This window comes from Carassius auratus, chromosome 48 (assembly GCF_003368295.1).
Source record: "Carassius auratus strain Wakin chromosome 48, ASM336829v1, whole genome shotgun sequence".
NCBI lineage: Eukaryota > Metazoa > Chordata > Actinopteri > Cypriniformes > Cyprinidae > Carassius > Carassius auratus.
The window spans coordinates 11004198-11016231 of NC_039290.1; the positions used below are offsets into that span (position 1 = coordinate 11004198).

Sequence of the window (12034 nt, forward strand, 5' to 3'; positions counted from 1 at the left end):
GGTAGAGTTGTTCCGATTCCGATACTAGTATCGGAAATATCTCCGATACCACAACAAATTCTGGCATCGGCGAGTACATGAACCCATATACCGATCCGATACCATTTTCTTAAAAAAGACCTAGTTATGACCGCAAGCTTTGCCTAACCGCTGCACGGTTCTTCTTCGCTGCTCAAAATGCATTGAAAACACAGGAAGTTGTGCTGTGTTGCCACAAGCAACCCCTGTTTAGAGCAGCGAAGAAGAAATGAAAACGCGTTAGCAGCCCTGATCTATATATGACTGGATCACTCATCACATTCTAAACTGCCAAAAGACAGTGAAGCCGCTTCTATATTATAGATCAGTGGTTAGCAGTATGTCTCTGTAGTACCGGTAGTTACAGACTCTCGAGTATATTCAGTACCGGCAACTGCGTTCAGTCGCTTCCGTGTAAGTCAAAACGCAGGGCTCCAGACAGTAGCCGAATATATACTAGTGTCTGTGAATATTAAACTGCAAAATACTATTTAAATATTACTCCCGCAAAATCTACATCTCTGTGGGTGACTGGCACAGATGCGCGAGAGCTCGCTGTTTTGTAGTCTCTGCTGTGTGTCATGAGGACACGAACGCATAAACCGTCACTTCATGAGAATTTACCGTTTCATTTGAGAATACTGTCATATCATAAACACAGACACTCAAAGATCTTCATGGCAGCCCATGAAAATAAATGTTTGGTTTACATGAGTAAATTGACAATATATAAAGCTACTGTTGTAGCCTACAGTAATAATAATACATCTCTATAATAATAATAATTATGCCTAGATGGTTGCTTGTTTTTTACTTGTTTTGTTGTAAAGAGATTATCTGATTAATAGATCTTTTTTTATATTCCTAGACTTATTTGTTGCAGTTTTTTTATACAGTTATATTGTAAAACTTAAATACCTTTTTTAGTTTGCGGTGTTAGATTTTTGGCTGCATTTGAAGTTCTTTTTTGCATATGAAAATAAATAATACTGTCAAATTCATGTTAGATAATAAAAATACTGTAATAAATACAGTAGTTCACCATGTATTTGTTCACGTTTTATTGAGGGATCTGTCTGAAGCACACCATAAAAAGAATTCTAGCAATTTACACAGGGCTAGTAGTATATACAGCTGTATATACAGATATACACCCAGGTATCGGATCAGTACTCGGTATCGGCCGATACCCTGAGCCCAGGTATCGGAATCGGTATCGGGAAGAGAAAAAGGGTATCGGAACATCTCTAATTGTAGGCAGGTATATTACAAAGTGAAGTTATGTATGTACATATATATTGTGTGCAAAATTTAAGTGTATACTAAGTATGTGTGTTAGATAAATAAAGTGTGTGTGTATATAAATATAAATAGTGTAGTGTGTTCGCCATTATTGTCAGCTGTTCATAAGATGAATTGCCTGAGGGAAGAAACTGGTCCTGTGTCTGGTCGTTCTAGTGCTCAGTGCTCTGTAGCGTCGACCAGATGGCAACAGTTCAAAGAGGGAGTGTGCTGGATGTGAGGGGTCCAGAGTGATTTTGACAGCCCTTTTTCTCACTCTGGATAAGTACAGTTCTTGAATAGATGGGAGAGTTGAACCGATGATTCGCTCAGCAGTCCGGACTACTCTCTGTAGTCTTCTGAGGTCAGATTTAGAAGCTGAGCTGAACCAGACAGTTACTGAAGTGCAGAGGATGGATTCAATGATGGTGGAGTAGAACTGTTTCAGCAGCTCCTGTGGCAGGTTAAACTTCCTCAGCTGGCGAAGAAAGTACAACCTCTGCTGGGCCTTTTTTACGATGGAGTCAATGTGAATGTCCCACTTCAGGTCCTGAGAGATAGTGGTGCCCAGGAACCTGAATGACTCCACTGCAGTCACAGTGCTGTTCATGATGGTGAGTGGGGGGAGAGCAGGGGGGTCTCTCCTGAAGTCCACGATCATCTCCACTGTTTTGAACGTGTTCAGCTCCAGGTTGTTGAGACTGCACCAGACAGCCAGCTCTTTTACCTCCTGTCTGTAAGCAGACTCGTCACCGTCCTGAATGAGGCCGATGAGTGTGGTGTCGTCTGCAAACTTCAGGAGCTTGACAGAGGGGTCCTTAGATGTGCAATCATTAGTGTACAGGGAGAAGAGCAGTGGGGAGAGAACACAGCCCTGGGGAGCTCCGGTGCTGATTGTACGGGTGCTGGATGTGTATTTTCCCAGCCTCACTAGCTGCTGCCTGTCTGTCAGGAAGCTGTTGATCCACTGACAGATGGAGGTGGGCACGGAGAGCTGATTTAGTTTGGGCAGGAGGAGGTTTGGGATGATCGTGTTGAAGGCCGAGCTGAAGTCCACAAACAGGATCCTCACATAAGTCCCCAGTCTGTCTAGGTGTTGCAGAACATAATGCAGTCCAATGTTTACTGCATCGTCCACAGACCTGTTTGCTCTGTAGGCAAACTGAAGAGGATCCAGCAAGGGTCCAGTGATGTCCTTCAGGTGGGCCAGCACCAGTTTTTCAAATGACTTCATGACTACAGACGTTAGAGCCACAGGCCTGTAGTCATTTAGTCCTGTAATTTTGGGTTTCTTAGGGATGGGGATGATGGTGGAACGTTTGAGGCATGAAGGGACTTCGCACAGCTCCAGCGATCTGTTGAAGATCTGTGTGAAGATGGGGGCCAGCTGGTCAGCACAGGATTTCAGACAGGCTGGTGTAACACAATCTGGGCCTGGTGCCTTTTTCCTTTTCTGCTTCCGGAAGACCTGGCGCACCGCATCCTCGCTGATCTGAATTGTAGGTGTGGGGGAGAGGGGGGATGCAGGAGGTGAGAATGGTGAGAGTGCTTGATTGGAGAGGTGTTCAGGATGGGTTGCAGGAGCTGTTAATGGTGTGAACGGTTAGCATGACAGTGTTTCAAGCATCGTCATGAATACACTGCAGTAATAGTCACCAGTAGCCTATCTTAGCTAATCATACTATTCTAACAGCAATTAATGCCCCACAAATGAGATGTATAAAAAGCTAAACACATTAAAAAAATATGATTAAGAAACTATAGGTTAGCATAGGCTATTCGCTTATTGTTTTTTCTGTGTGCCTGCAATCAAACAAGCAAAATCAACTTACAGACGATTAATATTACACAAACTGCATTGTTTTGACACCGTTACAATGCTTCAGTGCTTAACATAGACACTTCGTTACCTTTTCAAAATAATCCAAGTAACGATTTGAGCAGCGTCCACTGATTAGGGAACTAATGAATATTCATGTTAACTCCACCCACTGGAACAGTTTTCCATGGGAACCAAATATAACACAACACCGGGCGATTCATGATCAGAGTCACACCACGTTCGCGTTGGAAAACTTCCGCAGTCCCCAATTTGCCAAAATGCTCTGTCCGACTTTTCTGAGATCATCTACAAATAATTCAAATTTACACAATTCAAATTCAAATCATTTTATCATAATATTAGCTCCATAGAGATAGAGGAAGAAAAAGAGGGAAATGTAGAGGCACAAGTGACCGAAAGAGAGCAGGTAACAGCAAGCCAGGAGACAGAGGCTGGTGAGAAAGAGGCACAAGTGTTTTCTATAGTTTTTACTATAACAGCTGTTCTTAATTATTCTATAGAACAGGGAAGAAAAAGACAACAGGTTGGGACAATTTAAGACTTCTCAGTTTCTAATCCCAGAGCTACCCAGACACATGTATATTCAAAAAATATACAAGGCCAAACTGAAAAAAAAAAACACAAAACGACACTTGACTTGAGTTTGAAGAATTTTAATGAAATGTTATGAAACAGCCCCGAAAGAATGAATTTATACAGTAGAAATCAATTCAAACATGTCCATAAATCTATATTCATAAATAAAGTCACATCAGCGGTACTAAAGTGAGTGGAAATATGAACAAAAACAGAAGTTCATGCAAACGATAAACACCAGCAAGCAAAGACGTGCTGAAGAATCTCATGTAAATATAAGCGTGCATATCAGCAATCCGTAAAGAGAATAAATTACACATTTCATCAAGCATTCTTAAATATATTCGCACCAGCTCTTTATATTGTACAGTATTTACAGACTAATGCATACAGGTCTGAATCGGACAGAACTTACAGTAATTTAGTTAGAAACACCTCAAGGCACATTCAATAATATCCATCAAACAGACTCAAGAAAATCCTATAAACTGATTGTGAAATAAAACATTTATATCTTTATTCTGTGGCAGAAACTAGCTTCTGAGCCTTGGATCTATGGAAGAGGATTATGTCCAAGCAACAATAAAAATATTAAAACATCTTGAGATTAAAGTTATTATGACGCGAGATTAAACTCGTTAAATTTCATGAAAAAATGTCTAAATAAAATGTTGAGAATTCATCAAATTACAAGATAAAAGTCTGTTTCAAGAAAAAAATAAATTGTGAGAAAAACTCAAACTTCGAGTAAAAAAAAGTCAAAGAAATTAAGTGAAATTAGTCAAAAATAAGCGCAAATAGTCATAGATGCTATTTACACGTAATATTTTTAGCGATGTGCTTTTACGCGAAGTGAAAATAGCTTTTCTTTTATGCTGTGGAAAAGAAGATCTTTAAGTCTAAATAGTAATTAGATGCTATTTATATCTATATTTACAGTGGCAATACTATTTGCACCTCAGTACTGTTGTATATTAACAGGATGCAGTAATAATATAAAGTGTAAATTTATTTTATTAAAATAACTAAATAGAAGCTGCCTTACTAGTACCTAACCCTAAACCTAGCCAATTAATACGTCATTATTAAAAACTCGTTAGGCAATTGATTTCCACTTTTATATGGATATGTGATGGGAAAAAAATGAACAGTACGTTTTTTTTTTACGCAAAATTTCACACGTTTTTTTCATGAAACGCAATTTTCTCAAAATGTTATGATTTTATTCTCAACATTTTATTTTGAATTTTTTCCTGAAATGTAATTAATCTCTCATTATATTGACTTTAATGTTGATGATTTTATTTTTTATTATTGTTTGGCCCTAATCGTCTTCTGTAGAGAAACATTATTTAGAGAGAGAACTGCTTTTGTGAAAGAGAGGAAAACAATGAGGGATTACAAATAAAATATAAAAAATTACGATAATTTTTTTGAAGAGAGAAAAAAGTTTTTAGAGATGGTAAAAATCCTAAATCAATTATCTCAGGATGTAAGACATGTTTGGTATTTGTGTTCAGGTTTGTTCAGGTTTGATAACATGTTTGTTTCTCTGAAACTTTTGACTTGTCTTTACAAACGACGAATCAAAATGATTTTATATGACAGATGCTGCTGAAAGAGCTCAACATTTGATTTATATGCTGGACTGAGGTTATAGTCATTATATTTAATGAAGATAAAAGGGTAATAATATTAGATTCACAATCGTGTTCTCCAATGTGTTTCCATTCAACCACAATTTAAGACTTTGGATACGGCCACGACCTTCGTTCGCTCGTTCTGTCACTTATAAAATATATCTCGGTGAGATCAATAAATAAGTTCATATTAACACGATCAGCTGTGTGTGTCTGATCATACAGTATATGTGAGAGTAGATGCTGTTTACATTGATATAGAGATCCATTAATACACAAAAACATTCCCAACATTCAGGAAAACTGAACATCAAAGTAGTGTTCCAGCGACGACGGGAAAGAAGAAGCCAAAGAGAAACCTGTGTGTGTGTGTGTGTCTCTGATAGTGTGTGAGTGTGTGTGTGTGTGTGTGTGAGTGTGGTCAGGTGGTCAGTCCTTTGTGCTCCAGCTCTTTACTCTGCTTCAGCTCCTTAATCCTGCAAACACACAAAATTATCATATTTAATTTATCTGAACTAATTTGCATGCAATTTTAGCAAATACATCTGAAGATTGAAAAAAGCCAGGTTCAGAACTGTAGTTTGATTTTATCATATTAGAGCTAAAGGTTTTTACTGAGAGGATTTTTATCACTCCATAAATCAGAAAAACGCATTTCACCATGTTTTTAGGAGTAAAACGTTGCATAAATCAGTGAGAATGAAATATGAACAAACCCCACGGTAAAAACCTTCAGAATATATAAATAGAAATGTATTCAGAATAAAGTTTGTGTGTGTAAGTGCTGCTGAAGTGGAGATATAACCTAATTTTGAGTCAGTGAAATCTACAAATGCAAACAGATGAAGTGCAACAATAAAATCAGTGTAAAAATTAAAGAAATGAATTTTCAAAAAGAAAATAAAAAAGGTAGAAAAATAAAATAGGTAATTGTGACTTTACCTCACAATTTATACCCGTTTCTTACAATTCTCAGTTTATATTTCAAAATTGACTTTTGTTCTTAGAATTGATTGATTTAAAAAAAAATCTACATTTTGAGACACAAACTCATTTAAAGTTGCTGAACGTAATAATTACTTTTTCAGTTGTTTATGATTTACTGGATACGAATTTTAAAAATCCTTATCTTTACCCTTAATACTGCAACAAAAATCAGTTTTTTAAAGTTTTAAATAAAAACTTTTCTAAGTGTTAAATAAAACTAACATTACTGTAGTACATTTTAAGAGAAAATACTATTTCAGTCTTTGTACTTCAAAATCTCATGTTTACCTTAAACCCTCTGTTGCTCTTCAGTAATTTGGACAAAAGAAATTGTACGTTTAGAATTATTATTATTTTCTTCATCTAAATGATACAAAACATGGTGAAGTTTTTGGCCCTTGTTACATGAACAGAAAAAACACAATTTGTTTAGATTTAATTCTTTGATTTTCTGTCACATTGTAAGAGTAAAACATGTTTCATATAAAATTTGAAAATATATATTTCATATAAAATAAATAGTAAATGTATGTTCCTTCTATAAGCCCAAGTGATTTTAAGATTTGATAAGTTTTTAAGACTTTTTAAGTTGCTCAGGATTTAATGGATAAGAATAAGATACGGATAAAAAAAATGCACAAATTAATAATATAAAATACATTATATTATTTAACTAGTAAAATGAAAATACATTAGATAAATGCCCCGTGATTTTTTTATTTTTTATTACTAATTTCCATGACTTTTTCAGTCATTCATGATTTACTAGATAAGAATGCAAGATAATGATAAAAAAAAAAAAAAATTGTAATACAAATAATACAAGTTATTAACTAGTTAATTGTACACTCATATATAAATGTCCATGTTGGTTTAAGATTTGTTTAATTTTCATGAGGTCTAGAAATCACTTCTTCAATGAGGCTTCCCCATAAAGCCATGTTCTCCAGGACTGTGTGAATCCTGGTTCTTCAACTAAATGATAGTTATCTCCAGGTTCTGGATGAACTGTACCTGTGTCTGCAGCGTCTGAGGAAGCGCATGATCTTCCGCGCGGCCTGATCCTGTTTCTTGGTCAGGAACGAGCCTCTGAGATGAACAAGGAGAGTTTGAGCATTGCATCACAGAGTGTATTGATATATGAACATCTGTGTGTGTGTCTCACTTGAGCTTGGTGCTGAGGGCCCCGGGGCCGCGCGGGCCCTGCTTGACGCGCTCGTACTCTTTATAGCTGCGGTAATACTGCTGGATGAGGACGGCCGCTCGCCGAGACTGCTGGAACTTCTTCTGCTCGTAATAACTGCGGAACTTACTCTGGATCAGTATCGCCGCCTGCGTCATCTTCTTATAGAGAGCGTACTGGAGGAGGAACACACACACCAATACATAAATACTGCAACACAACACACACACCGCACAGCGGAAACTGTGTAAGCAGTTTAATACGACATTACCTTCAGTGCTATCCATGTTAGCTAGCATGAAATTAAACGAGAAACAGGAGGAAGATCAGGGATACAGCAACAATATTAGTGTGTTAGCGAAGATACACACACACACACGCAGAAGCTGAACGGTTAGTAATGATTGTGTGTTTGTATCTACTAGCCATATTTTGAGAATTCATTTGTACCCGGAAGTGAGCTAAACCTGACTAAATCTCAATAAAAATGAATAAAATGTTCTGAAGGAAAGACACCCTGGCTCAGTCCTGCTTTCACCGTGTTTCCCCAGTCGAATGATTACATTAAGAATTGGAAAAAAAATGTTATTCTGAAATGTTATATTTAAATATGCAAGCCAATCATTGTCTAACTAAATATGCACTAATTTGCATAAATATCTAGAACAGAAATCTTAACATTGGTTCAAAATTGTTGTCTGATTTTGTTGACATTTTAGAGTTAAAGGGTTTTTGGATTTCTCTATTTTCTCACTCCACAAATCAGAAAATACTCTGTAAAAAGGCAGAAAAAATGCATTTTTACCATGTTTGTAGATATAAAATGTTGTATAATTCAGTGTGAATGAAATATGAACAAACCCCACGGTAAAAACCTTCAGATTACAGAGAGGAATAAATCTCTAAGTTTTGGTGTGTGTAAGAGCTGCTGAAGTGGAGAAAAAACTTTTTGAAGATGTGGATTGGAATTGAAATGTTTTTGTCTGTAATGTCTTGCCTTTTTACACTTATCAATTTGTGTCTTTAGATTTCAGTTAAACTTTATATCTTTAAATGTTTTTCGGCAGCGCTTCCAAACATCAAACTTAATAGTTTTATTCCTATATATTATGAAGGTTTCTATGTTTCTAACTCCAAAAATCAGAAAACACTGTCAACGGACTGAAAAAAATAAATTTTCATGTTTTGAGGAATAAAATGTTGTAAAAATCTGTATAAATTAAATATGAACAAACCCCACGGTAAAAACCTTCAGAATATAGAGAGGAATAAATCTCTAAGTTTTGGTTTGTGTAAGTGCTCCTGAAGTGGAGAAAAAACTTTTTAAAGATATATATTGGAATTGAAATTTATAGATGCAAATGAATAAAATGCAAAAAAAATAAACACTTTGATGTGTATTCTGGATGTTTTCTTTCAACACGTCTGAAAGAAGAGTGATGATATAGAAGCAAAGTAGAATAAAATCTCAAAATCAAGTGAGCAGTAAATGAAAAATCTTTTTGACTGTAATGTCTTGCCATTTTACACTATCCAATTGCGTCTGTAGATTTCAATTACACTTCATATCTTTAAATGTTTTTCGGCAGCGCTTACAAACATCAAACTTAATAGTTTTATTCCTATATATTATGATGGTTTCTATGATTTTAACTCCAAAAATCTGAAAATAATATCAACGGACTGAAAAAAAAAAAATTCACGTTTTTGAGGAATGAAATGTAGTATAATTCAGTGTAAATGAAATATGAACAAACCCCACGGTAAAAACCTTCAGATTACAGAGAGGAATAAAACTGCTAAGTCTGGTGTGTGTAAGAGCTGCTGACGTGGAGAAAAAACTCTTTGAAGATGTGGATTGCAACTGAAATATACAGACCAAATAGATAAAGTGCAATAAAATAAATACTCAAGTGTTTTTTAGATTATTTATTTCAACTAGTCTGGGAAAATAATAATAATAAAAATAGCCCAAAATCTCTAAATTAACCAGTGCATGAAAAAACTTTTTCACCTGTAGTGTCTTGCATTATAAGTATATAGAATGTCCTCATTCAGAGAGATAAGAAAACATGCGTGTGTGTGTGTGTGTGTGTGTGTGTGTGTGTGTGGTACCTGTTTGTATTTGCGGTAACAGCGCTGTATTACTGCTGCAGCCATGTCCTGCTGCTCCTTTAGCCTCCGCCCCTAAACACAACACCCAATCGTTATCACATCAGACACACACACACTCACTCAGTCAGTCAGTGGTCGAGTGTGTGTGTGTGTGTGTACCTTGTATCTGCGGAAAGCGTTCTGGATGACACGTGCAGCTTCATACAGCTCTCTCTGCTCCGTGTCTGTCAGCGTCAGCAGAGCGAAGTCTCTCTCCATCCTTCCATTGGCTGAGGCGTTCAGAAACTCCGCCCACGCCACACTGCTCGGGGGGCGGAGCCTCTGCAGCGCCAGATCACTGAGGAGCGAGGGAGGGGTGAGACACCGACTCCTACACACACACACACACAGAGAAGCATTAGACAAATGTCAAACTGGACTACAATTAATTTACTAAAAACTCTCTGCTTTACTGTTTGAGTAATAGCAGCACTCACCTCTGTATTATACATAAATGTCTTTGGTCAATTTAATGCATCGATTTTGAAATCTTACAGAGCCCATGCTTTCGTACACTAGTGTACAGGTGAATGTTTTTGTGTCTGTGTACCTGTCGATGTTGTCGAGGTAAGTGGTGAGCCACGGCATGGTGTCGTGAATGGCAGGATTGTCCCGCCTCTCTCGCAGCGGTGACTCCGCCTCCCTGGTAAACTCCTCCTGTTTGATTCGCTCAGGCGTGGCCTCGATGATCTGCTCGGCCAATGTTGCCATGTCAACCTAACAACACAACATTGCAACATGACCATGTTCATTCACCGTGAGGGGGCGGAGACTTTAATGCTCTGTCCAATCAGAGCTGCTCTCACCTGAAGGACCTCGTCAGACAGGAAGTCCTCGTTCTCGGCGTTCTCGCTGTAGTTGAGCAGCTCGTCGGCGAGCTCCGAGTGAAGCGACACGGCCGGCAGGGAGGGACTCGAGGCCTCACAGTCCATCAGGAACAGAGAGTCAATGGAACCGGCCGGGGGCGGGGCTGAGAACGGGGAGGAGGGGGAAGAGGCGGAGTCCATGGGGTCAGGAACAGAGCCACTGGAGTAGGCGGAGCTTGGGGAGGGAGAGGGCGGGTCACTGGGGGAGGGGACACTGCTGGACGAGCTCAAACCTGAGAGAGAGAGAGAGAGAGAGATTTTTTGAATATAAAAATGTAATTTTTTTTTTTTTTTATTCAATGAAAATATAATAATTCAGAAAAAATAAAACAAAAAAATATTGTATGGGCCTTATTATTGTTAACATTATAAATTAAATTATTAATGAGTTCTACTGGACATGTTTTTTGAATAAAAAATTTGCTTTTGTTTTTATTTAATTAAAATGGAATTCAGAAAAAACAGAAAGCACAAAATTTTTGCATTTGTTTTGAACATAAAATGTACATTTAATTTTGATTAGTTTAATTAAAAACTAATTTAGAAAAATCTAAACAAAAAACACAATTTAGGAAAAATATAAGAGATTTGATTAAGATTTTAATAAAATATTAAACTCATAAAGTTTTATGAATTTGATTAGACCATCCATAATGCAAAAATTTATTTTTAATGAATTATAAAAGTATTTTTTAATATTGTTTGAAATAATTCAAACGGAATTAAGAAAAGTTAAAACTAAAGCACTGAACAAATCAAAGGTATTTGATAGGAGCTGTGTGTGTGTGTGTGTGTGTGTGTTACCCGTGTCAGGGCTGCTGGACAGTGGAGACGGAGGCGAGGGTGTGTCCAGTGTGTGTTCCTGCGTCTGAGAGTGTGTGTGTAGCTCCTCCAGACAGCGCGCTAGACGTGTGTGTCCTCGTGAATGTGCCACGGCCAGAGGAAGACGACCCAGAGAGTCCGGGATCCCCAGAGCCGCACTGCTCCAGCGGTACAACAACACCGCCGCGGCCTGATGACCCAGAGCACACGCCCACATCTGACACACACACACACACACACACACACACACACACACAGACAGACACACACACATGGGTCAGAACCACGAAACATGACACAGCACAACTGTGTTCAACACTGATAATAATCAGAAATGTTTCTTGAGCAGTAAATGATCATATTATTCTGATTTCTGAAGATCATGTGACACTGAAGACTGTACTTTACTGTATTTGTGAGCAGAAGTGACTTCTTTTAAAAACATTTAGAGATGTTGATGGACTGAGTGATCTGACTGTACCAGAGGTGTGCAGGAGAAATGATCAACGTTCAGAGGATCCACTTCCTGTTCCAGATCCAGACTATTCACACTGATACTCCTGATACACACACACACACACACACACAAACACACATTATTAAACACAAGTGTGTGTCTCTACGTGTGTGTGTGTGTGTGTGTGTGTGTGTGTTACCTCCAGCG

At 37.7% G+C, this 12034-nt stretch overlaps 1 protein-coding gene across 2 annotated transcripts in view; it reads right to left on the reverse strand.

Annotated features, from left to right (window-relative positions):
- Nucleotides 1-3779: 3779 nt before the first annotated feature.
- The window catches only part of LOC113065860 (calmodulin-binding transcription activator 2-like), a 51372-nt gene continuing 43117 nt past the window's right edge, over nucleotides 3780-12034 (reverse strand). The window contains exons 14-23 of one of the 2 annotated variants that reach the window (XM_026237410.1): nucleotides 11852-11930; nucleotides 11353-11587; nucleotides 10489-10781; nucleotides 10233-10399; nucleotides 9803-10013; nucleotides 9644-9715; nucleotides 7800-7820; nucleotides 7511-7704; nucleotides 7360-7434; nucleotides 3780-5834 (exon numbers count right to left, since the gene is read on the reverse strand). In XM_026237410.1, the coding sequence (XP_026093195.1) occupies nucleotides 5780-5834; nucleotides 7360-7434; nucleotides 7511-7704; nucleotides 7800-7820; nucleotides 9644-9715; nucleotides 9803-10013; nucleotides 10233-10399; nucleotides 10489-10781; nucleotides 11353-11587; nucleotides 11852-11930 (1402 nt within the window). In that variant the 3' untranslated portion in view covers nucleotides 3780-5779. The remainder of the gene's footprint in view (nucleotides 5835-7359; nucleotides 7435-7510; nucleotides 7705-7799; nucleotides 7821-9643; nucleotides 9716-9802; nucleotides 10014-10232; nucleotides 10400-10488; nucleotides 10782-11352; nucleotides 11588-11851; nucleotides 11931-12034) is intronic. The other variant, XM_026237411.1, reaches the window with a different exon arrangement.